Source organism: Cygnus atratus, chromosome 3, assembly GCF_013377495.2.
Source record: "Cygnus atratus isolate AKBS03 ecotype Queensland, Australia chromosome 3, CAtr_DNAZoo_HiC_assembly, whole genome shotgun sequence".
Taxonomy (NCBI): Eukaryota; Metazoa; Chordata; class Aves; order Anseriformes; family Anatidae; genus Cygnus; species Cygnus atratus.
The window spans coordinates 102,827,661-102,854,844 of record NC_066364.1 but is presented as its reverse complement, the minus strand read 5'-3'; the positions used below and the strand labels follow the sequence as shown (position 1 = coordinate 102,854,844).

At 44.1% G+C, this 27,184-nt stretch overlaps 1 protein-coding gene across 5 annotated transcripts; it reads right to left on the bottom strand.

The window, feature by feature from the left end:
* Positions 1-1,264: 1,264 nt before the first annotated feature.
* On the bottom strand, positions 1,265-26,901 carry PSEN2 (presenilin 2). 5 transcript variants are annotated; one of them, XM_050710148.1, is made up of 12 exons: positions 26,786-26,889; positions 21,923-22,113; positions 20,964-21,193; positions 19,590-19,731; positions 18,920-18,987; positions 17,748-17,968; positions 17,087-17,185; positions 15,227-15,304; positions 13,528-13,647; positions 12,859-12,977; positions 10,776-10,875; positions 1,265-2,183 (listed from the first exon to the last, which is right to left on the bottom strand). In XM_050710148.1, the coding sequence occupies exons 2-11, from the start codon at positions 22,064-22,066 to the stop codon at positions 10,777-10,779; spliced, it is 1,320 nt and encodes a 439-aa protein (XP_050566105.1). In that variant the 5' UTR covers positions 22,067-22,113; positions 26,786-26,889; the 3' UTR covers positions 1,265-2,183; position 10,776. The 5 variants fall into 5 exon arrangements, with proteins under 5 accessions (XP_050566105.1, XP_050566104.1, XP_050566103.1 ...); XM_050710147.1 differs by having other exon boundaries at positions 1,291-2,183; positions 10,776-10,975; XM_050710146.1 differs by lacking the exon at positions 1,265-2,183 and adding an exon at positions 24,957-25,116 and having other exon boundaries at positions 7,913-10,975; positions 26,786-26,848.
* Positions 26,902-27,184: the final 283 nt, after the last annotated feature.

Sequence of the window (27,184 nt, the reverse complement as noted above, 5' to 3'; positions counted from 1 at the left end):
GTGGTAAACCATTCTTCCTGCTGCTGTTTAATTTGCATCTGTGTTGGGTTTATATGACAAGTTTTAGTAGCAGGGGTCTGCAACGGTGGCCTCTGAGAGAAGAGTCCAGAAGCTGCCTTGTGTCAGATAAAAGCAGACTCCAGACGGCTCCAAGAGGGACCCACCACTGTTCAGAGCCGACCCAATGAGTGACATTGGTTGTGCCTCTGTGAGAGCAGATTTAAGAAAGAGAAAAATAATTGCTGCACTCCAGCATCTGAGAGAGAGAGAGAGGAGTGAGAAACAGTCCTGCATACACCAAGATAAGTGAAGATGGAAGGCAGGAGGTGCTCCAGGCACGCAGCAGCAGCTCCCCTGCGGGCTGTGGAGAGGCCCCTGGTGGAGCAGGCTGTCCCCCTGCAGCCCATGGATCCCACACGGAGCAGATCTCCATGCTGGAGCCGGTGGAGGAGCCCCCGGTGGAGCAGGTGGATGTGGCCTGGAGGAGGCTGCGGCCCATGGAGAGCCCCCGCAGGAGCAGGCCCCGGGCCGGAGCTGCAGCCCGTGGAGAGGAGCCCACGCAGGAGCAGGGGGTCTGAGGGGAGCTGCTGCCCGTGGGGGACCCATGCTGGAGCAGTTTGCTCTTGGGGGATGGACCCCATGGTACGGAGCCATGTCGGAGCAGTTCTTGAAGAGCTGCTGCCTGGGGGAAGCCCATGGAGGATCAGTTCGGGAAGGAAGCCCAGGCCACACCATTCTGGTTTTGTGCCCTTCACCAGAAGATTGTAGATAAAACAGCAGAGACACCTGCTTCATCTGTGCTTTGAATCAACTGTCAGAGTTTCTGTAGGAGCTGATCTGATAAATGTGCTGTGCAAACACCTGCTAGATTAAGCCCTTTCAAGCAGGGTGGCTAAAAGAAACCTAGAAGACTTTCCTGTTAAAATCTAAACTTGGGCATCCATTGATGCCTTAGTGCCTCCAGTATGACATGGCAGCAGAATGAGGCTGTTGTGTTTAAAAAACGTATAAAAAACTTATAAAAACTGTTATAAGTTTTTACTTCAGTGTCTAAATCCCATGTAATTTCTGTTATGTACTTGTTTCCTTTTGCAGATCTGCGCGATGCAGATCTGAATTTACAGAGCAAGCATGAACAGCATTAAGAAATCAGTCACAATACATCTTTGGTACTATGACTGTCATTTGCTTCTCAAATCTTATCCAGTATTGCCACATTCAGTCAGCTTTCAACAAATTTGCTGCCTTATCCAGATACGTGATCACTTCTAGGAAGATTGTTGTATCAATGAGGATTATATATCAATCTTTTATTAAATTATAATACAACTTGTAATAAATTTGAATATAATACAAATTACAATCTAGATACAAACACTATAATGATATATCTATTCTCAAATATAATACAATACATAAATATAATGGAAATTATAATAAATTATAACTAATAGTGAGTCACACTTCCCCAGAGCCTTCTCCTCACTGATCTTAAAATGGTTTATTGAAGATAATTTACTTCTCCAGATATCCTGATTTTACAAGTCAGAGAGAGGTCAGTACCTTTCCCAAGGTCAGTGGGAAAGTTTGACATAGCAGCCAGAAGTTATGGCTCCATAGCAAATGCTTTAGTGGTGCCATCATATCTTTACCTCGTATTGCCCATCGATACTTACATAACAAAGGGCTTAATGATGCAATTTCAGGGGTTGCTCACATTTCATGAACAGCTCTGCTGCAGCTCTTGGTAAAAGCAGGAAGAAGGACATGGCAAAGAGTGAGTCTAGGCCTCTTTAAATGTGAGGCATTTAAAGGCCCTCTATCAGACTTCAGGTAAGGTTGCTTTTCTCCTCCTGTTTGCTGCTTTCTGAGGAAAGTCTGCTCACCAGATAGCAGCTTGCTGCTTATTGGATGTCAGGGAACAACCCCCCCACCCCCCCACCCCACCCCCCAAAAAATCTCTTCCAGTTCTGATGTTGACTACTTTGAAGAACGCAGAGAAAGTTGGCTTCTGTTAAAGCCTTGTACAAAGTGGCCAAGTTCTCAGGCATACGTAGAGAAGAATTGGTCAGACTGTCACAACTTCTAAAAAAAAGTTAGAGAACCAGAGCCTGGAAAGATCTTCAGTCCCTGCAGTTAGAAGGGCTCCAATGCCACAGGAAATTGGTATGCAGACAACTAACCTGCAGAAAGAAAAAGTTGATGGATTCTCAATTAAGCTAATATTGGTCTTGTCATTAGGTTGACGAGCATCCAGACTATTCAGAGAACACTCAGAAACGCTCTTACATAGGACAGGCCCAATCTGCTTCTCTGACCACAACAAAATGTACACCACCATCCTTCTCCCACATTTGCGTAGCTAATCACAAAGCAAAAACTACTCTGGAAATGCTTCCCTCAGCTACTGAAGCTCTCATAAGCTACCTCTTAGGGGGCTTTACCTCATGTTCATTCATCTTTTACAGAGGGCAATTTCTTCAGGGAAGGAGGATTGTCTTATCTGCCTATGTAAATTTATGGTGTTCCACCAATGTAACACTATAATGATGATGAATTGAAACAGCTCAAGGAGAAGTCACCGGACAGGTGGCTTGGTTTCAGTAGTTAACTTCTGGGTATTTCAAAACTTTGGCATGTTTCAGTGACACTGTTTGTACCTTACGTTATTTACATGGCTTTATTGCCAAGAATGAGAGCAACAGCCTTGTAAAGAAATGAGATCTCTCTGAGTCAGTCAGTGGTAGATTCACATCCAGGATCATCCCAGGATCCAAATGATGAGCTATTTTTATAACACTTAGGACTGCTCTGATTCACAAACTGATTTTCACCCCAAAACATTAAGGCGTTCTTTGTACTTGACCTTCTTTTCTCTCCTCCCTCATTACAAAGGGAAGAAGACATGGTTCAATTTCATTTTGTTGATGAGAACTTTATTTTTAAGATGATTTAGCACTGATGGAAGGAGTCAGTATAGCAGTTCTTGTGACAAATGTTTTCTGTCCAAGAAGATGCAGTGCGGGGAATAAAACAGGTATTTCATGAACTTCCACCCCCATTTTCTTCCTGGAGTTGTCAGCTAACAGCCTCGCTCTGCGTAGCTGGAGAAGGCAGGGAAAACCAGTGGGGCTGCTGGAAGGCTAAGCCCTCTTGCTAGCAGGAAGTGGGCAGGAGTTGCTGCGAGGTTACACAGAGAGTGGCTGGCTTTTGACAGGGTATTTGTGGCTAGTGCTATATAGCTCCAGGGAAGTGACCTCTAATTAACCTCTACCATTAACCTCTAATATGAAGCTGAGGCAGGCCCACTAATGCTGGGATTATCTTTAATAATTGTTTGGAGAATAAGTAGCAAGTCTACTTTTCAGGCATTTCACAGAGTATCTTCCCGGATTTTCAGGGATGTGAGGCAGATCACGGCCTCTTTGTCTTTCACCAGGGTATGCCCCTGCCCTCCAACACACACACACAAATTCTCACTGAGTCAGATAACATGACTTCTGTTCCATCGGGAGAAAAGATGTGTTGCAAAGATGTTTTCTCAAAGAGAAATTTGTATACAGGTACATGAACTTTTTTTTTCTTTACATTATGAAAGAAAAGAGAAGTGTTACTCTTTAGATGGGGTGGTAACAAGTCACAACAAACCAAGCTGCAAACATGTTTATCACTGACAGAGGACTGCTGGAAAAAGTTGTGTGGCACACCACTCTTACCACCAATCTATGTTTGGCTGTGGCTTGTGCCACTCACCATTCCCTCCAAATTTTCCCACATGGGTGCAGAGTGGGTTCTGGGTACTTTGGAAAGTTGGAGACAAGCCCATGGGAGCGGAGTATGCTGAAAGAAGGACAGAGTCAGGTGGAGAGGCTGCAGATAGAAGCACTAAATGGAAGAAAGTGATACTAGTCCTTGTCTTTGGATAGGTTTTGGGACAGTGCACCTGGCCCCTGTCACCTTAGCAATTAATCATAGAGCCACAGAAGAGCCCAGGTTGGAAGGAACCTCAGAAGATTATCAGGTCCAAGCTTTTCTGGGAAAAGGGAGCCTAGATGAGATTAGCTAGCACACCGTCCAACTGCATCTTGACAATCTCCAGCAATTGGGATCCTACCATGTCTCCCTGGGGCGGTTGTTTATTGTTCTCCGTGTAAAGAATTTCTTTCTTATATCAAGACAAAACCTCTCCCAGCAAAGTAAAACATTCACAATATTACATACAATGTTCAAAATCTTCTGCACAACAATGCTTCACAGGTATCAAGGAAAGCCAGTTTGGTTGAGATGAAGTTGAAGAGAGTGTAGCAGTCCCATTAGCAGCTATGTGCCTCAGGAATACCATGTTACTCTTTCTCCCCTGATTTGTGAGACTTGGTTAAACATTACTCAGTCCATAATTCTTTATTGATTTGCTAGACAGATCAGTTATTTCTGCTCATTGTAAATGGCATTTGCTTGCATAGGTTGGTGAGTGCTTTGCCCTCTCCTGCCACCTGATTGATTACACGTACCTCAATGAGTCCTGCAGAGGCCCTCTACATTAGGGAAAGGATTGATTGTGAAGAGAGGCCTCTGAGAAACAGCCACAGACATGTTGAGAGCTCAACCACCCCGCTGTCTGCTGGTAAAACTACACAGCAGGCTGTGAGCAATCCAGGAGATTCCTAGAGTACGTTGAGGAAGACTTCCTGGTCCAGGTATTAGACAAACCAACCAGAGGAGAAGCATTACTGGACCTGGTGCTCACCAACACATAGGAGCTCATCGAAGAGGTGAAGACTGGAGGCAGTCTGGGCTGCAGAGACCACACCCTGGTTGAGTTTGTGATCTCAAGGAATATGGGCCTGGCTAAGAGCAAAGTTAGGGCCCTGAAATTCCAAAGAGAGAACTTTCAGCTGTTTATAAAGACCTAGTGGATGAGATCCCCTGGAACACTGTCCTTAGGGACAAAGGAGCTGAACAGAGCTGGCAGCTCTTTAAGGATGTTTTCCTTAGAGTAGAAGAACTCTCCATCTCATCCACAACTCTCCATCTCCCTGCGTAAGAAAGTGGGCAGGGAGGGCAGACAACCAGGATGGCTGAGCAAGGACCTGCTGGGCAAACTGAGGCACAAGAAGGAAATGCACAGACACTGGAAGCAGGGACATGTGGCCTGGGAAGAGTACAGGGATGCTGTCCGGATGTGCACAGATGGGAATCAGGAAAGCTAAGGCACGGATGGAACTGAGCTTGGCAAGGGAGACAAAGAATAACAGGAAGGGATTCCATAGGTACACGTGAACCTAATGAGGTTCAACAACTCCAAGTGCAAGGTGCTGCACCTGGGCCAGGGCAATCCTGGACACAAGCACAGACTGGAAGAAGAACTCATTGAGAGCAGCCCTGCAGAAAAGGACCCGGGTGTTCTGGTGGACAAAAAGCTCAACATGAGCCAGCAGCGCGTGCTTGCAGCTCAGAAGGCCAACTGCATCCTGGGCTGCATCAACAGAGGGGTGGGCAGCAAGTGGAGGGAGGGGATTGTCCCCCTCTGCTCTGCCCTCACGAGGCCCCACCTGGAGTGCTGCATCTAAGTTAGGGGCCCCCAGCACAAGAAGGGTGTGGGGCTGTTGGAGCGGGTCCAGAGGAGGGCCACGAAGTTGATCAGAGGGCTGGAGCAGCTTTCCTGCCAAGAAAGGCTGAGGGAGTTGGGACTGTTCAACCTACAGAAGAAGAGGCTCCAGGGGGACCTCACTGTGACTTTTCAGTACTTGAAGGGACTTATAAAAAAAAAGATGGAGAGTGACTCTTTGCTCAATCCGATAATGACAGGACAAGGGGGAATGGTTTTACACTAAAAGAGGGGAGAGTTAGATTAGCTGTTAGGAGGAAATTCTTCACTCAGAGGGTGGTGGGGACTGGAAAAGCTTGCCCACACAGGTTGTGGATGTCCCATCCCTGGAGGCGTTCAAGACCAGGTTAGATGAGGCCATGGGCAACCTGATCTAGTGGGTGGCATCCCTGCCTATGGGGTTGGAACTAGATGGTCTTTAAGGTCCCTTCCAACCTGAGTCATTCTGTGATTGATTCTATGATTGAAAACATAGGAAACAGTGATGTTAGAGAAAATAGGCCTAGTGCTTTCTGTGCTCTGCCTCATTCTGATTCTTCAGGTCCTGCAAAGCAGTTAGGGAGTACCAGGCTTCACACCATTTATTTCTGCAAAGACCTAACCTTGAGTTGGCCTTGGGAGCTGCCACTGTGTTCAGCCTGCATTTGATAGGACTCAGAACAGTTTCCAGTTCTGGAAAACTCCCCCTCCTACTCCTTGGCCCCATACCAGGTTTCTATATCAAGGAGCTTAGCTAGTTCCACTTCATAGTTTTTATATCTTTTAAATACTCAGTGATAAATAGTACTGAGCACTGACGCAGCCCAAATTGTGCTCTTGGGCACCTATCAAACAAATGCATTGCATGAAGGAGGAAATAAACAGTTCATATTCACTTAACTCCTCGAGGGCCCAGGGCAAATGTCTGGAAGCTAGTGGGAAATGATGGATGATAAAAAACCTGTAGCAATGGGAAGATGTAAAAGGAAGGAGAGTGACTTGCGTATTCATGTTTGATGCCCTGATTTTTCCTATATAACCAAGCCTAAACCCAGCATTTACACTCCTACTCTTGCTGTGCTTCCCACTTGTAAAACTGGAACAGCTCACACCACTTCACCTTTCCTGATAAGGTGAAGGGAGAGCAAGCAAGGATAAATTTAACTAGGGACGCTGGGGTGTGCTAGGAGACATGAATACTATGGTACGGGAAGTTCTGGCAAAGATATCCTATCTGTCCAGGCTGCCTTCTTATAATGTAACTGACTTCAAGAAAATTAGATAGCTACTGGAGACAGAAGACAAGACATAGCTAGATCCCGGATCCCCCAATGCAGAGAGCTGGAGTGAGAACAGTGTACTCTTCTCCCAGGTAAGCAGGACCTGCTGGGACAAAACAGAAGACTGCAAGTGACAGAAGACATGGCAAATCAGTAAATATAATTATTCCTTTGCTTCTTGAAGATGCTCAGAAAAAAATAATTTAATAGTTCCTGGAGAAGCCTCTGACTTATGCTCAGGGTTTGCCGAACTCAAACTAGGGCTGAATACTTTAGAGAAAAAAACAGGAACAAGGAAGGACTCAAAATGCAGAGTGTGCAGTGTAACAGCAGCATCTCACAGCTGTTGAACATGGCATGACACTGAAACCATCTGGTTTTAAATGGATTCTTGTGCAGCTGAGCTCAGGCTCACTCAAGGCCTCTCCCCTGCTGTGCCAAAACTGCAGCCATGCTGGGACATGGGGTGCCTGCTAAAAAGCCTTGCCAGAAGGGAGACCCCAGGACCTCCAGCCTCATCGAAAAACAAGGCATAAACAGAAGAGTGCTTTAAAATTGCTGGTAATTCTTCATATAGACTTACTGCCCTCCTACGGCTGCCAGAGAGCTGTACTGCAGACACAGGGAGACCAGGGACTGAAGGAAACAGTAAAGAAAAATTAATTACGTATTCAATTTAAAAAAAATTAAGTTACGAGAAACTCACACCATTTGATTAACTGAAGTGCCTCAGAAGGCAAGAACAAAGCAAAGCAATGTATTATTGGTTTGGGAGTATCAGGAAGACCACTATATATTTTGTTTTACAAGGACAGGGAGCCTTGAGCTATTCCTCACCAGGGTTCTGACAGCAATTGCCATTAAGTCAGAGAGATGGTCTAACTTAATCTGATGGCCCCATAGAGATTTTATTAGCAACTGGTGCAAAGAAGGGGTGTAGAACAACAGACCACTGCTCTTTTTCCTGACTGTAGTAGGAGTGTGTTGTGACCTTGCTATATCCACTAACCCTTGCTGACCCAGTTTCAACAATTTTTATATACAGCTTTTGCTAAGACACCTCATATTGCAGATACATCCTTTTCTTTCTGTGAACCAGAGGGAGACGATCTTTCTAGCACTCTTCTGGCTGCTCACGGAGGTAATTTCTGAAGTTAGGTTTTATGAATGAGACCTTGAGTATCTGATGAGAGCTGCTGTGGAAGCACAGCATGATTCTGAAAGGCGTCTTACTTCTTGTAGTTTCTTTATGATTGCACTGCTTCTTGCGCATTATTTTTGACGCACTGTAGACACTTTAAACAACCCCACAATAACAACTGAAACCAAAAGCAACAACGAAGTGGCAAGAGGAAACAGCAATTAAGCACAAGCAGAAACTACGTGGTCAGAAGGTGACAACAGCAAACTGATTGCATTGCACAGGCTTTTAACAAAGCCACTAAAAGCTGCAAGAAGGCTGCATATCTCCCAGCAATGACAAGCTTGGGTTTGCATTAGGCAGGCTTACCACTGCATTTTTGTTCCTCGACATAGCCTCAAATCTTAGATGTTAGGGACTGTTGCTATGCCCAAGCCACTTTTCAGACTAGATGCAATGAAATACTCATTTTAGACTGGAGAGGAGATGTGACAGGGATCATGTAGAAAAATGCCAACACATGGCACCTCCCATAGGATTTGAGCTGCTGAGTGACAAGGTGGGTGTCATCCTAAGCCTACCTGACCTGACAGCTGTACTTTTTCAGAGAGGCATATCAAGTATTTAGGATTTCTACAAGGTCAAAGAGATTGCCGTTTAGCAAAGCATGCAGCAAGGTGAAATCAATGACTGCACAGAACAAACACTTTGCTATGCACACACACGTGCAGAATCAAGTTGTCAAGTTGCAAGACCACTGTGCCAATTTCTTGTGTAGTAGCCACCAGGCTCCTGTTCCTCCTTTTTGAAGGGTGCAAGTAAATCCTGCGCCATGCTGTGCAATGTTAGTATCACAAATAAAACTTCACTTTCATACACAAGTGAAAATGTCCAATGAGATGAGAAATCACTCAATATTGTTTTAAAACTTGTGTGTATACACACACATTCACACACGAGGTGCATCAAGGTGAATATATATGCTAGTAGTAAATACATTTAAACTTTTACACAATTCAACCACTCCAGTTTTTATACAATATACTCCTATCACTCACCAGGACAACATATTTTGTTGCACTGACAGAATACACTGCTCAGTTACCTTGTAAAGTTTTTTTTTTGTTTGTTTTTTTTTTATAAGTTATGCAGAATTTGATCAGTAAGAGGCCAATCTTTGGCAAGCACAAATCTACAAAAAACTGAAGGACCTTTAATAATCCTTCAATAATTGAAAGATCCCTCCCCGCCCCCATTTCGTTCACATATCAACTGTATGTCCATAAAAATAAATCTTTTTAAACAATATACTACAACCCTGTTAAGATAAGCAGGACATTTCTTCTAATACATATAAATATTTAACATCCACTCTAAACCATGCAGTCTAAAAAATAAAATCATGATTGCAAGTGATTGTATTATGATTTGGCACCGTAACAAACAACACAACTTTCCCATAAACCTTAAAAAAACAGCAGATAGGTTTTTTTTAAATGTAAACTACTAGAGCTATCAGTAATAATTAACTCTCTGCCTGCAGTTTTTAAATTCAAACATTGCAAATTTAAGAAATACGAACAGAAAACTAAAAGAGCAAAAATTATTTGTCCAGAGACACATACAACTCATAAAAAACTTGTGTTTTTTTTTTTTAAATTTGTTTGAAGCACCTACATGATGTCCTTGTTAAATATCAAAGTAGATTAGCTTAAACAAGTCTATTGGAAAAACCACTATCTTAAAAAGGCATAGTTCAAAGTGTTATTTAAAAAGTAGCTTCAGACATGAAGTTCTCCATCTCCCCATGACATTGCATTGTTCACAAAACACTATGTAATGTTATATTTTGAAACACTGATACTGATCAGCTGAGAAAACAGAGCTAGTTTGTCTATTATACACACCTAAAAAGAAAAAAGATACAAAATTTGTCTACTTCTAAGAAACTGACATAAAAAGAAATAAAACACTTTTAAAATGCGTAAGAAAAGTGTGATTAAATACATTTAACAGCAAGGTCAGGTCAGATTTTTTTGTTTTGTTTGTTTTTACTGACAGTGTGATTTTTTTTTTTTTGTTATGAAGTCACTTAATGCTGTGTAAATATTTCCAGCATTAATGATGCCTGTTTGAACATTAAGGATGTTCAAACGTCCTACCAGTGACATGCTGTCTAGATCCATCATGGCTATGTCTTACTAGGATCAGAATAAACAGACATTTGGAGCAATTTCAACAGAAATTGTACAAACAGAGGCCAGCTTATGAAGTTCAGCCTTACGCATCTGTCTAATGCTCACAACTAGGTGTAACAGTACTCCGTTGTCTGCATACTGACTGCTGTGCTTTTCTAATTGCAAGTATGACTGAATTTCACTTCACGTTTGCACAACACTTCAAAAGTGTGAAGTGTCAACAATTTCAGAGTACGGTTAAACTTGTCTGCAATTCCACAGCTAAAATGCCTGAGTTTCTGGAAGCACAGATCAGACCCTTCATCTCTCCAGTGCCCCACACTACATACAGGCTTCCTTGCTCACAAGAGCCTGCATGAACATTAAATAACATACAAGTTATTTAACTCTGACCTCAGCAGTGAGCTAGGCTTTTCACTGGAGTCCAAGCATTAGCAGTCCTGTGAAAAATCTCAGCTTAACATGTAACTAGGATTTTAGTATGCATCATGTCACAGTTATTGCTTTCTTTACAAGTATATGGCACTAGGTGTAAAATGTTATGACTTATTCCAAACAGTGTACCGTACTTCACAGAAAAGCTTTAAAAAGAATCCTCCAACTCCCTCTTCTTCTAAATATACAGCTGGTGGGAGGCCAGGGTGTCCATGAATGGTCGCACAAGGTTGTCTGTCGAGAAGTAAAAGATCAAGCCAAAGGTGATGGAGATGGGAAGAGCAGGCAATGCTTTCTTAAAAACAGCCAGTAATAAAAGAGTTAAACATAAACCCTGCCAGAGAGAATAAAAAAACACAAGGAAATAAAGTAAGAAGCCCAAAAACATAGGTCATCAATAACCTAATATACGAATAATAAGCTCTACACACTATACAGAAATTGAAGCCTGCCTGAGCTACAGTGGAATGAGACATGTTTTCCCACACCATCTTTCTCACAAGTTGGTCAGATATTTTCTTCAGCAATCTGGAGCTGAGCTGTTTGCTGAGAAAGTAGTGTAAAACAGCTAATGCTGACATACAACTGACCCTGAGAGGCTAATTGATTTTCAGACTGTTTTATGTTTTGTACTATACCATTATGTATTTGTTACTGATCCAGCAGATAAAACTATTTAAATCCTATTGAACTGCATAGGTAAGGAATTTCACTGGAGGGCTCTAATACACAGTGGCATGTACTTCTTATACCTTCGCAGGTTTCGAGGTCTCTTGGGGAAAAAAAAGAACAACAAAAAAATATCCCACTGCCGCTCTTTTGACCGGATTGCTTATTATGCTAGGTGAACTCTATTCTTTATCTCAATAGCAGGCCAAGATCCATCTTTTGGAACATGTGAACATTTTTTGTAGGTTTTGGATATACAGTACAACTGTGTGCATTGAAGTATGAATTATCTTATCTGAGCCCTTTTTTCTCCCTCCACAACGAAGAAATCTCGGAGACAATGTTCACACTGGGCTCCAAAAAACATCTATTAGCTACAGATCAGCAGTCAGGATCTTTTTAAAGTCAGTATTTCTAGAGTGCAAGGTTGATTATGATCCAGCTGAGCCTGTGGCTCTGTTCTTTACACTCTTCATGGACCATATCTGGCCTACACCTACTCCATAGTTTCCATCTACATTTAGAGATGTGCTCACTGCAAGGAAACTGCAGAGACCGTTTTGGGAAACGGAAAGCTACATATCAACAGAAATATAAAACTGCAAAAAGAAGCCAGAACAAATTTAACAGCACTATAAAAGACAGAATGGGGTACATGGTCTGATGGACAGAAGAGAGAGAGCTTTCCCCACAGCAAAGGGACCCTGTGAATGACCACCAGAAGGACATCAGAATATGGAGCTAAGTGATCCTATAGGTGTCTCTGACCTATGAGGTAGGAAAAGTAATCACACTATTTAAATGAGGTAATTTCTAGTTCTTGTGCTTTCTAATCCATGGTTTTCACAAGTGATAGTCACTATAAGTCTTCCCCCTTGGGATCCAAGCAGGGAAATGGAAGTCCAAGAATGACATCATAGTTCCTTTTACCTTCTAAAACTCCTGCCATTGCTCTTCTAGTTAGTTTCAGTGAAGATACTGATGTAAACAGCTAGTTCTTAGTAAGAACCTTACCTTAAGCAGGTACAGTATGACAGTCACCTGCTTTTACTGATAATTTTCATGGATTTTTAGCTTTCTTATCATTCTGTTTTCCCAGCTCGAACACAAGAATGAGATAGGCATCCTCTTGTGTCACAGCTCTCCTTAGCAAAAGGGAGTTAGCCTTTTTGACTACGCTTGCTAATCATGTGGAGTTCATAATACTAACTCTTGTGGCTGACAGAAATCCTCAATCTCTAATACTGAAGCAAACACGCCGGTAGCTCAGCCATAACTGCTGTCCCAGGGGCTGTTTGACCATCACTATCTCCATGCTTGGCTCTGGTCTGAGGAATCTTCCCTCCTGGTCTGTATCATTTAGCTTCTCCGAGCAGCTACTTAAGCCTGTCTTTATAGACCAAACACCGTATTAGAAAATCCACTGGTGCTTTCACCCGAGTACCCAGGATGTTACCTGTAGCGATGTAGCAGTGCTCAGCTGTTGGTAATTCTGGCAACACTGCTGTGCTAAACAAGACTATAAGATGTAAAAACTTGCTAACTTACTATAAGAATGGCTACAAAGCAGGCTAGTGTAGTATTCCAGTCTCCGCTAGGTGTGGCAGCTGCTTTCCCAACAAGAACACTGTAAAATATGAAGTCTCCAAGGCCCAGCTTCACACCCCCTGTGAGAAGTGGAATGGAAAGAAAAGAAAATAGGTGTTACTTCTCCAGTTTTGCTTCCTCCTGAATGGTCTTTCTTTCTGGGGACCAGCTGAAGGTTGCTAGTCCTGGCTACCAACCAAGCTGGACCCTTAGCATCCTGCACTGAGGTAAAAGGGATTACCTCCACACATTACTGAGGGGGTCAAGACTTAGAGACACCCTCTTCTGTGGTTATTTTTACTCAACTTCACTCTCTGAGGTGCTTCCCTGTGCTGCCTTACAGCTGTACCAGCTGAGGGATGGAAGAGGAGTGGGATGCAAGGGGAAGAAGGAACTGCTTAAGTTGTCTGCATAGCCAAGGTATATCACTGGAACTACAATCCCAGAACAGATACTGCACCAGTAAGAAGTAATACACAGTCAGAGTCAATACCGTTGCTGCTCAACAAGTCACAACTTTTCACATAAACCATGATTAGACCAAACTGAGTTAGCGTGTTAACCACTGTGAGTACAAATGTCAGGCTCTAACCTGACTGCACTGAAAACAAGATATGAAGCTTCCCTTACTTTCCTCCTCCTCCAGTTCCTCTAAAGAAGTGATGGGGTGGCTTGGAACAGGACTCCTTGTCTCCAAAATCTGAGAGTCTGAGTGTGAAGGGCTACTGTGGTGCTCTCTCCCATCTTCGGCTTGGTTCCACAAAAATACGCCAAGAAAAGCGGAGAGAAAAAAAAAAAGAAACAAGAGGTAGCTGTATTTATAATTGTTTTGATGCATGAAATCTCCACTGTTATAAAGCTTCTCAGGAATAGATAAGCCCTTTGTCTTGGAATCAGGACCAACTCAAGCACAGACATTTGCAGAAAATGTGTTATTATTTGAAACCGTTCAGGAGGCTACATGTTCACAGTTTGTTTGGCAACTACCCAGTGACTTCAACAAGTGAGTAAATGCACAGAACTAAGCATTGCTCTGCCCATTATTAAAAGCAAAGTGAGTCTTCACCTCAGTTCTCAATCCCTGGATCGAGCTGGTGGGCATGCTGGTATCCCCAGCCTCTACAGGCCAGAGTGAGAAGTGAAACCAAGTAAAATTAGTACATACTGACACAGTTACATCTTTACGGTGGAGATGCCAGGTGTTCCCTAGCTGGTAGTATTACCAAAATGGATGACTAGGAAGACTGCCATTTATGAAAAACTTCTGTTCTGAATCACATCGATGTTGGAGTTGGGTGTTCACACGTATCAGAAATTTCATTTTTTTGGTCCTGTTAAATATATTTAACAGAGTCCTTTCATCTTTACCATTCTCAGACAACAGTGCTTTTGGAAGCAGCTTGTATGTGACATGTTACTCTATTTGACAGTTCCTATTTTTCAGAAGCATTCATAAAAACTTTCTAGTTTTTGGCGATCTGACAGGACACTACTGCTGCAGACATGAACAGACGGTGATGTGGGACACACAGAGCTTCCAGAGAGGCATTCAGTAGAACCGAAGGTGCCGTTTGCTCCTGCTCTGTGCTCGATTTCAAAGCAGGACTGTGACTCTGTCATATGTTAGTATGTCAGCTATTTCATCCTGAAAATAAGCAAATGCAACAGGACCAGATGGAAAATACTTCTAACACCACAAGTCAGACTTCACTCAATCACCTTCACAAGTGCTGTTTAACTTGCATTTCAAGAAGGTAAAAACAATGGCACACAAATTACCACAGGATCAGATAGAATGTAAACCTGGAACACATCAGCTCTTGCTGGGTAACTGCCCAAACATAAGCTTTACCCAAGGGTAAATGTAAGGACATTCATTTTCTTTGGCAGGATAAGCTAAACTGGACCTAGAGCTAGCTAAGGGTATGTCTGCTCTGTAGCAGTTGCCTGAGTGCAACACCCTAACTCACTTAAGTTCACCAGCTCATTGGCATTATATTTATGACCCTGTGTTGTAATTAACCATCCCCAGCTGATAAAATTTTAACAGCCACCCCACTAGCCCATTACCAGCTTTAACTTCAGTATAACTGAAGATGTGTGTTGGACAACACTTTTTTTTTAAATAAAGGCAGCCTGAATACTGGAGCTTCCTACACCATCTTTGCTGCCAGTCCAAACACCAGGTTTCAGAACACCATTCAGTTCTGCAACTGATGTAACAATACTGCAAAAAAAGTGCGACCTTCGGGATTCAAGACCTTAACATTGAGACTTGCAGTCTCAAACGTGTATTGTTTCCATGGGACACTGTGACATGCAAGCAAACCTGCATCCCATGTCTGCTGACTTGGTCCTCTTGCTGCTGTGTCTGGCTTTGCCATTCCAACTGTCCATATCATAGCAGCTAGAAGAAAGAGAGCAAGAAATCAGACACAAAACATTGGTCACTGTAGCTCGGAGTAGCTAAGTATTTAGCTATCCCTAAAAATATAAGCCTTTCCCCCATTCCCACTGCTACTACAACACTGATTCTCAGTCGGTTTCCCTAGTCACTTAAAAGGCAAGGTCAGAGAAAACAAAGGCTATACACATCCATTCAGTCTTTAAGAAAAGTCCCAGAGCACAAGTCAGTATAGTTTTGTCCGTAACCTGAAGACAGCAAAAAATCCCAAATAAGGGTCCTCATCTTCTTTGTTTTTTCCTGATTTCTGGCTCTTCTATTCAAAGGGAACAGTTACCCAGGAAATGATGGTAGTACAAAATGTAACCAGAGATTAAGGCAGATGGCATACTCCCCCTCTCCTACTGAAGGTAAAGCACACAAGTGAGGGATTCATTGGAGTTGTCTGAGTGTCTGTTTTCTCCCTGCATTTGTTTTTTTTTTTTTCCTGTCAAAATATTGGCTATTTTTGCTTTTGTTCCAAGAACAACTGAAGGATGTTTGCAGGTTTATTCTTGAGATGGATCCCTAATTTACGAAGGGATACAAACCATGCTGAGATCAACGGAAGGGGACTCAAATCAGCTTTTTATATAAGAGTACATCAGTCTTCCTGTTTTCAGAGAAGCTAAACTAAACAACAACAAGCCAAGGCAAACACAGCGTCTACTATTCCATTACAAACTCAGTCAAGGTGGTGTTTTTGCATCTAGAGGTAGCCACAAAATGTGGTCTCGCAACAGAGACACTGACGTTCTGCCTAAGAACTTTTTGTTCAGTATTTAGTATTTGTTGAATTGCATTCTCCTTGAGAAACTGTTGTTTGTTTGTTAAATAAAACACATGGAAAACTTCATCTAGATTGTTTCAGGCCGGTATAACAGAATGTCCAGTAGAATAGAAGTCAGGTGAAGCCAACAGAAGCTCTATTTGGAACACACAAAAGCATTTATATAGCACTAAACACTTGAAAAACTAGATCAGTCAAATTGTAGGCATCCTCAGCTTGGCACCCAACATTTGGAAATACTGATTCATCTTACAAGTGACGCAATGGAAGCCACTGAGGTCCAGGAAGCACTTGAGCCCAGGTCCTAGAAATCTTAAGTCACCTGCCTTCCAACTATCCCCGTCTTAAGCATATGAATGCCTTTGTGGATAAGGGCACAGGATGTCATCATAGTTAAACAGTCCAAGAAATCCAGGGAAGAGAGGACTGATTTTGTTTGCAGAGCAATACTTGTACAGAGCCACTTGAAGGGAGCAGCCACACAATGAAAAATAAAGCAAGTATATCTCAGGCACTGCCATGCATACAGTGCACAGAGCAAGAGAAGGCTACAGGAAGAGCAGAGCCTCAAACGCTTAAAAATGAGCCTGTAAAGCATATGCAGAAAGAATATGGGTACTCAGGGGGCATCATCTAACTACATAACTTTACAAACACTGCTGTCCACATAAGGCTTTGTATGCAGAACAAAGACTTATGTTCTGGGGCTATTGATGGAAAGGTAAATCTACTTTTGAACATTTCAGTTTCACAAGGCAAATCTGCCCACCCCTGTGGCTAATTAGGGTTAATACCATTGTAACTGTTAAGGTCTTCTACAAATGGTCTGCTCCAGGACATAAATGTGCACCAATCTGAGGGCAAGGAAGTAACTAACATAGTGCTTACTGGTTTGACACAGAAAAAGGTTTCAAGCTTAACGTGGTTAAAAACATTACTATTCTAATCTTACTCACAGGAATATATCAATGCAGGAAAAATGGGCTCATTTCTCTCCTGTGCAGTTTCTACCAGCATTCTCAGTGGCCCCTTAGGGCAGAGAACAGCCATCAGATCTGCAAAGAGAAAAGGAACAGACCATCTTACCTTAAAATGTCATGCATATTTTGCATTCCTGATCTTTGAAAAGTTATTCTTCCCTCAAAATGACATATATCGGTATTAACTGGCTGATTTCCTGAACAGTGATTTCTGCCGCTGTGCAACTGCAGCTGCTAGTCCCTGAAGATGATGTTCACTTAAAATACCATCCCCCAAGGCTTAACGTGACAGTAAGAGTTTTCATTGTATTAATCCTACAAGAAATCCTAAACTTCTTGAGAGCAACACATTATTCATTTGAAAGTAGATGACAGGATTACATTAAATTGTTAAATTTCATTAGCAGAGAACTGGGGGTACTTTGTTTATGTTCACCAATCCTTTGCTATGTACGCTATTTTTCAACCTTTGGTCAAGTTCCTCTTTGCGTACTCTCTCCTGGTCAGAGCTCCTCACCAATCTGAATATTACCTCGCAGATACATCATTCTGCACGTTCTCTTCAAACTTTTAACTGAGATTACCTCTGAATAACCTCTCCATAAGCCACACCTTCAGAGTCACAACCCAGACTTACCATAGATGGAGATTGCACCTAGAATCACCCATGCCGACCACTCAGGTAGATACTTAATGAAAACCAGTGCCATCAGAGCACTGATCATAATGAGGTATGCTTGCTGGAGCTGCAGGGGGCCTTTCCAGTGGATGCAAATCATCCCAACAGCTCCAAAATTCCAGATGACTAAAATGAGCGTGGGGTAATCCATGGCCACATTGTATGTCTTCAATACTTCACTAGAATACAACAGTGAAATTTAGCTGAGCAATAAAAAAAACCGACATGCAAAGCATCTTGCTAGATCTACTTAAACAAGCAAGCCTCCTATGACACCAGGAGGAAGCAGGATATAAGCAGCTGTCATCACACAAGGGGAACCAGCCTGCCAGTCAATTGTTGCTCTTAGCTCTGTGTTCCCTCTGCAGGGCACAGGTGTGCTGTGTGGCAAGCACTACACTGCCTTAGTCCTGAGGTCAACAGTGATTCCAAGGATTTGAGCAGGCTGGATTTCAAGACTAGATTTAACATAGGCTCATGGCTATGCAACAGTCTTTACCTAAGAAATCATGTGCAGGTCATCCTACCACAAGCATGATAGGATGCATCTCAATATTAAAGATAAATAAACAAAATACAAGTAAGCGTGATCGGAAAGTTGAAAGCTTGGTTCCTTCTGAACTTGGAGCTAAGGGAATGAGTTTGAAGAGATGCAGTCTGAGGATAAAGGCAAGACAATCCAGAGAACCAACTCAACACAAAGTTCCTTTCCACTTGGTTCTCAGAGGCTACAGACACACCAAAAGCATGTTTTGGGAACCTCCATCTAGCCAAACTGTTTCACATGACATCATGTCTAGAAACAATTGACGACAGATATTCCACGATGTTGGCAATTTATACCAGTATCTCCTTAAAGTCACTATCAATGTACCTCCGTACAACAAGGTTCATGTTCATGGTATCGGTTCCCCTCGATTTTTGTAGGGTATGTACTGTAAGATCAGATGTTGCCTATTAAAGACCACATTTTTCATAAAAAAGAAAAGCTGTCTAATTCTAACAATTTTTATTTTAAAATCTCTGTTTGTAGGAGGAGAAACATCCCATTCATTAAGTTGGGGATTTTCTTCAAACAGGTGAAGAGGGTAGTTGTGAACCACTAAGTTACTTGCACCATTTCTACTTACCCGAGATATATGTAGGTGAAGAGAAACAGCAACATCAAAGAGGACAGGATTAGCCATCCATGGATGAACTATTAAGGGCAAGAAAGGACAGTGATTGAAGGGGCTGTTCCCCCCTGCACAGGCTACAGTGCTGTATGCACTGTTGACAGACTTTCCTACTGTCCAGCAGACCTTCCTTCTTCATTTCTCCTCCAGTTTCCAAAGACCCTCCTTCCCAACAGCTGATGAGGGAAGAGGGACAGCCAGTTGCTCCCAGTTCTCCCAATTCTGTATTCTATCCTTCTCTTCCACCAGAGCCTCCACAGGCAAGAACGATACTAGCTCCCACATAGTTTGTCCAAAACTTCAGAGAAGGCATTCACATTAAATGGCACAACTCAGTCCATAAGTACAAGCCGCAAAACTTTTTGACCATATGGAGAAGACTCAAACTTGACTAGCACAAATAACAGGCTGTTTCTAACATCCTACCATTAGTGGCAAATTAACAGCAAAGCGCATTCTGAGGCACACTAACACTGCTAGCAGAGGCTTCTCTACAACGAAATTGTTGCCGTGACTAAATTGTGGACTAACCTGTGCAGTGCCTTTATTTCTCCCTGACAGACAAGCCTCACTTGAACATGTTCACAGCAAGCATGCAGAAAACACTCGGGCACGAATGCTTTACCTTGTAGCAGCGGTATTTATAAAGAACAACTAGGAAGACGGTCATTACAACAATGACGCTGATCATTATGATGGTGTTCAACACCGAGTTCAAGAGACGCTGGCCCACAGATGGGGTATCCTCACTGAAGGGAGTGTAGATCCTGCAGTATAAAGCAAAGCCATATCAAGTACATACATTCTCACCTAACTGGTTGCCCCAAGATAAAAACAGATCAGGGCAGGGGGGAAGAAAGGGAGGAATGACTTCCGAGGACAGTAAACATCAGATGTATCCTCTGGAGGGGCCGGGCTCCGGTTAGTTATCAACTACAGATTAATGTTGTTTAACCAAAGCACATTACCACAGAGCAGCTGCGTCTGGCAGAGCTCTAAATGAAAACACAGAGCATAAATGGGAAAATAGTGAGAGTACAAGGGGGAACAGTTTTAAACTAAGAGGGGAGATTTAGGTTAGATGTTAGGAGGAGATTCTTCACTCAGAGGGTGGTGAGGCACTGGAACAGGTTGCCCAGAGAAGCTGTGCATGCCCCGTCCCTGGAAGAGTTCAAGGCCAGGCTGGATGGGGTTTTGGGCAGCTTGATCTAGTGGAAGGTGTCCGTGCTCACAGCAGGGGGGTCGGAACTAGATGATCTTTAAGGTCCCTTCAAATCCAAGCCATTTTATGATTCTATGATAAATGACTAAGTTTAGCAACTTCTCTCAAGGCTGCTAATATCCATTACACGTCTCTGGACCCTCTCCAGGATAACAACAAGGACACATCCCAGGTGCTGTCCAGCAAAGGGGGACCCTTTCTTTCTACAATTTTCAAGAGAGTCTTGGGCTGTTTCACCCCTTCTTATCATGCCACCACCCCCTCCATTTTCTTTTCTTTGGTTCCATTCCTCCAGCCACCATGTGAAGTGCAGTTAGAGTGCTGGGAATGCTCTCGGGCAGGCACGAAGAGCTGGATAGAATTACGTATCCACACCACGAATCTTTGGGAACCAAAAATGTCATCAGGAAATGAGACACTCATCCAAATGAACATGCTATTCCCTGATTGCTGCCAGTCAGTGGGTGAACAGACCAGGAGGTAAGCCTGGGCCTTTTATACCGCAGTATGAAGCAAATTCATTCCTATGCCACTCAGAGGCTAATGCCTAATGATAGTGCTAATGAATCAGTATAATACAGGCATGGAAAAACTTACACAGATGAACACGGCTTACTTTAGTAAGATCTTGGTATGTTTACAGAGCCATCTTTAGCCACGTAAAGGCTCTCCCAGCCTGCCAAGGAAGCACACTGTGTACGTAGGTGTATGTGCACAGAATGTATGTGTAATGCTAGGGATCCCATGTACTCAGACTGTTTTGAAGACCCCACTTACAGCTGCCCGTTTTTCTCCGTATAGAAGCGCACTGACTTTATGGTGGCGACGACAACAATCATACAAAGGGTGACAGGCACAAAGAGCATGATTACATGCTTTGCTCCATATTTCAGCGTCAGTTCCTCATCTTCATTTTCCAAGGCACTCCCTCTTGCTCGAACACCCGAGTCAGACATATCCCCATCAGCAACATTGTTAGGGCTGCAGCTGCTACCTGCGTGCCTCTTCTGAAAAGAAAAATTAACAAATATGTGAGATCCTTTCTTTGCATTCAGAGCTTCATTCCACCATATTTCATGAGGCTGCTGTGGGCTACCACAGCATACCAACTTGTTCCTAATGGGACAGTGCCAACTGAGCAATGCAATTAGAAATTCCATTACAAATAGGCTGCAACAGTTTTTAAACCAAACCCACAAATATAAGGGCCTCCTCAGTGCATACAGAGAGAGGCTGACACATGCATATGAAGGGTGAGGTGCACAGAAGTGGGAGGGAATAAATTTCATCTGAGGTGGCATAAACCTGACCAGATTCCACTCCCAGAGCAGTGCTGTGCTTGTTTTACCACAATGCTTCACTGACAGGACTAGATTCTGTTCTAACATTTGCTGCATTTGACCTGAGTAGACAAAGGGTTTCTGGCAAAACGAGAAGGCTGAAAAGGATATCCTGCAAGAGTTGTATGTGCATCAGGTCCTGATTAAAAGCTTGTATCTTTACCAAAAGGAAGGAAAGGGGAGGAGTATATACGGAGATAAAAAGGGAGGAAAAAGTCACAGTGGAGGAAATGGGAACAGGCAGTGCAGCTGCTGGCCAAGAGAGTGACACTAGAGAAGTAACACTGGCCAAAGCCAATCCTAAAAGCCTGCCTGCTGGCATGGACTGAGGGATAGCAGGACTACATTTATCATCATACCCAATCTCTTTGGTGCCCAGGGAGGATGCATACTTACCCTATGTATCTGCACTTCCCCTGCTTCTGAGGCTTGCAAGCCATCTTGGTAGGAAGGTACTGGAGGGCTCTCTGCAGACATCAGAGATGTTCTCTCATTACAGGTCTCATCCTCACTGTCTGAGTTGTTCATGAATGTGATCATCGTCACTTTCCCAGGGAGCACTCACTCAGGAGGGACACAGCCACGAACTACTCACGACCAAGAAAACAAGCAAAGCCAAAGAAAAGAAGAAGCGTGAGCACTGCAGTGCAAACAACTGGGAGTCTGAAGACGAAGCACAATTTCAGCAGGGAGGCTACAGCAAGCTGCGTAACTCTGTCTCCTTCTAATAGAAGATTTAGCCTGCTGTCACATCAGGCACGACAATCTGTTCAGTTAAAGTATCCTGCAGTCAGGGGGAACAGCGAAATGCAGCACTGAACCAACTGGACCTAGTCCACCTAGTATTTTTTCCCTCTGCCACAGCTGTCATAGTCCCTGCCTCCGTGCTTGGCCTCTTCCATTAGCAGTACACCTAGACTTTCACAGAGGAGGCTTCTCAGTGCTTAATGTTTGTTTTGTATGAGCCAAACAAGGCTTCACCTCGAATGCTGCCTGGCTGCTAGACAGCTACAAGAGCTCAGCTCTTACACAACACTCCTACAGCCATCAGCAGGTAGCAGAAGTTTCTTAGTAACCTGGAGCCTCAGCTTTGCATAAGCCACTAAGCAGGAGCTACATACTGCCTTCCGTATTATGGCTGCTGATTATCCAGATGAATTTCATAAGCAGTTCTTCCTTTTGCCCAAGGGCTGGAGGTAAAATAAAGGGAAAGACTTGGCCCTTTAGGTGAGCCGCTATATTTTCCCCTTACATTGACTTGTGCTTAAAAGCAAACCCGCTTGGATGGGCAACAACTTGGAGTATAGAAGCGGGGACTTGACATTTTTGGCCTCTTTCCACCTACCACTGTGCAGAGAAGTGAAGAAAGCAGTGGCACAATGCAAACAGCTCTTCCTTTTAGACACTGAAGAGAGGAGGAGCACTGCCCTGGCTAAAGCTAGTGCAGAACAGCCTTAAAGCCATGATTTCAGGTAGCTTTAAATAGGATCGATAGGAAAATTACTTTTATCATTTATTAAGGCAGCTTAACAAAGCAACTGGAGTAAAGAAGGATAATTCAGGCACCTGATTCCCAGCCACCTATCCGTAAGCAAAACCAGACCTCTAATGCGTTGTAAAGCTGTAACACCTACAAGAAATCCTCCTCTCTTCTGCTGGATTTTACCCAGGTATCCCCCGCCAAAACAAACAAAAGAACTCCCCACATCAGTGTATCTCAGGTAATACAACCAACTCAGGGGAGGAAGCTGAAGAAGCCACATGACTTGGACACAGTCACGTAAATCTGAATTAAGCATTCATGGTCTGACCAGTAGATTTTCCTGTCTACCAGCCAGCTTGATAGGTTAGAGTAGACACTTCAAAGCTCTGTGAGATTCTTGCTTCTCACTAAAGAAACTGAAATTCACTTCAAGAGAAGGAAAGAGGGAGGAGTGGGAGATTCCACCGTCTTTCACAGCATCCTGAATACAGTGGTCACCTTCAAGACATTTCAGAAAGCAAACTAAATCTGCCCGAGTGAAACATTTTTCAGACATGTGCTCCTTTCATGCCTTCTCTTCAAGCCTTTTCCTCTCATTCAATTCCTCTTTCAGTGATAAAAATAGTACATTTATAGGAAACAAATGCAGGGGCAATCCTCAAGCCAGGCCTATCAGCTTCACAGTAACTATGCTGCAGTGAGCTGCCTAATACTTCCTTTTTTGTGCCCTTTTTTTTTTTTTTCTCTCCTTACAGAGCCTGAAGTCTCCACTCCCCAGTTGCTCAAAACATTCTGAGCACGTGGGGGCTCACAGTTTACAACTGAGAGCCTAGATTCTGGTTCAGTTGTAAGAATGAAGTTTACTCTTTCAGAGTTCGGTACCAATATTTAGTCTTTAACAACTGCACAAAAATAATACAGAACTTTTTCTCCCAGTATTTCAGAAACTGCAACACAACTTTTGCTATGTGAGCACAGCAATACTGCAGAGGTTCAAGGAGGGACAGCCAATTAGCCTACTTTCACCATCCTCGTTGTACTCACTGGAAGAATTATACAGATAGCAAAACCACACCAGTAATATCTAACCCTCACGATTACTTGGAAAGTCTTATGTTGCAATATAGCCAGACATTTTCTGTTATTCCCCCTCAAAAAGAATAAAGGCAAAGATGCTACAATGCTTCCCATCTGCAGGCAGGCTCAGACCCGAAGACAGCTTTACCATCCATCTCCCATTTACGGCACTTTGGTTTTGGTGAGAGGTGACATAAACAGCCCCCAAAGCACCAAGGACTTTACAGGAACCACCAGCCCTCAACAAATCCTCTGAAGTTGTATTCACAGGTGCCTGAAAGTGACCTAAATCTGTGCTACTGCCAACGGGGTTGTCCCACCACTCTGCCTCTGGTGCCAACACCAGGTGCTCATCAGCAATCCAGTTCTTCTGAAGAGACAACAGGCACTTATTTTTCAGTTTTTGCTGAGCCAGGTTTCAGTATGACAGGCTCCCAGGCTGGCTGCCCAAGCAGCCCCATTCCCAGCGCCCAGAGGAGGAAACAGGCGCACAGGGCAAAGCAGGGCTCTTTGATGAATGGCTTACAGAGGCAGGAGCCCTTTGCCCTACTACCAACCCCAGCGGAGTTTGTCTAACACCACCGTTTACCCATCTGAGTTGCACTGAACTGGCACCACGGCTGTGCTGGCTGCCAGACAGAGCTCTGGTTTACACCGCCTCTGCTTTCCGGGAGGAAGGACCAGCCTGGTCACTCTCACAGCCACACACTCAGCACAACCTTCTTTCCTGGATATGGTTATTTTTCTGCATGACACCAAATAAATAGTGCATACAATGCGTTTCCCTAGACTGAGCTGAACAGGGGAAAGGACAGATTAGGAAACAAAGCACAGAGGGCTGAGACAAGCACAACTGCCTTCTGGCTATACCACAAGAGGAGCTTTCAGAGGGATGAAATGCAAGCTGCATTTATATCCACATGACAGAGCATGGTCTACTAAATACAGCCAATGAAGGACAGAAACACCGGGTGCCAGACAGTCTTCACATTGACCCAGTAAGCCACAGGGTATCAGGCAAGGTTTTCCTCTGTGGATGGATACAAACTGTTAGTACACGTTAAAAAAATCATAAGATGTTTAAGAACCAAAAGATCAAACTACCAAAACCACATGGCAGAAATGAAAGGGGCCAAAAAATAGGTCAGTAGTTAGAAACTGTTTATAACAGAGCAGCTGAGGTGGAACTACACTGAACCCTACATTACAGCAGCCTTGTGAAGCCTACAGGAAAGCACGAGCTACCATTTCTCTCTTTCCGTATGTCTTTTGTACAAGGGATCTCTCCCCTCAACTGGGATAAATCCACTTTATCAATTACACTGAAACGGGGCCAATTCAAGCTAATATGAGGATCTAGCCTCGGCTTGCTTTTTAATTTCATGCTACAGCATCACTGTGCTGCAACAAAACCAAATTCTTTGCTATGTTTTTCATCCTTGAGAAATATTACCAGTATAATGCATAGCACAGAACAGCTGCTACTGGCTGGCATAATATTTAATAATCCACTTGAGATTTTAAACTCCTGCTTATATATATTACTCTCTTTGATGGCAATCAGATGAAGAGAAGCAGTTTTCCTTTGCTACGGTTAGACAAAGAAAAAACTCTGGGCTGACGCTGACAGCCTGATGTTCTCCTAAGTTTCACCTGTAATCACTGCTGTTGGTAAACACAAGGAGCAGGAAAACATTTTCTGCAATTTCAAGTGGTGAGATAACAATTAGGAAGAAAAATTTCCAAATTTGTGCCAATAAATAAAGCCTAAACATACGTGCTGCTAAAATCCCAAGCTGCTTGTAACACACCAGCCAAACGGTCAGAATTTGCAAACGCCTTTCACTTCCAGCCCCTAAGTGCTGGAATAACAAAACAAGAGGTACTACAGGAAGCAGGGGAGACTTGTAGCCCTCTCTCCTTTTCAGGGCATGCCAGCAGAGTTGTGTTCGCATTACTTTCCCACAAGAAAGGCACAACACACAGCCACGGTGTTACTTTGCCGACAGAGCTGAAGTCTGACCCTTCCCCAAGAAGGTCAGAATCATTATTTTGCCAACCCTAGGCCCAAACACTTAGCAGTCAATACCTAGGGGATACAGACCTACGTACACCAGTGACAGCTCGAAGTCTGGGCCAGACTTCGCACAGAGGAGCAGCTACCAGCTTTGGTCCTGCTGGTGGTGCCCTCGGCATGTGGACCAGCAGCTCCTGAACGTGACACACCAGGGACATTTGGGGACACTCCGGCTGTCCTCCTGCACCCTGCCCGAGGGCTTGGGGCACCGGGGGCAGCTGGCACGGCACCGGGGGCAGCTGGCACAGCCCCTCCACAAGCTGCCCCACGGAGACACACGCGAACACCAGAGCTTAGCTGGCCTGCAACATGGGGTCGGCTTTGTTGCCCACCTAAATATACGGCCGGCCACCTCTGGGCACTCAGAAAGAGAGGTAACAGACGCTTTACCACCCCGGGAACAACAAATACAGCCCATTTTCCATTTCACACACGCGCATATGTACATAAGCACACACGTATGCACAATGCTTATACGCGTATATTTCACCAGGATGAACCAGTACAGCTGCCGGTCCCACACCTCCCCGGAGCGGTGCCGCCGTGCGACCCCCAGCACAGCCCGGGATGCCGCCCGCAGACGGCTCTGCCCGCCGCCCGACACCACAACCCCGGTACCCACCTGCGCTCGGCCCGGCTCGGCTCGGCTCGGCTCGGCTCAACTCGGCCCTGCCCGGCCCAGCTCGGCCCTGCCCTTCTCTCCATTGGCTCCGGAGCCTCCCGTCCCTACCCCTGGCCGAAGGAAGGGTGGCGCCCTCCATCCCGATTTACCACAGCAGCTGCCACTCGGCCGCTGCCTCCGCCCATCCGGTGCCCTGCTCCAGTAGGAGGGGAGGGTGGGCAGGGACCCGCGGGGAGGCGCCGTCCCTCGCCCTGTCGCTCAGGGGCGGGGGCTGCCCCGCTGACGGTAACTGAGCCGGTGGTGTTTTTGAGGCGTTTAGATGCGTGCGTGCGGCCGGCCTTCGTTAATGGGAAAGCTGTGTGAGGGTGCGGGTTGTTACCGAAATAAAAAGGTGATAGG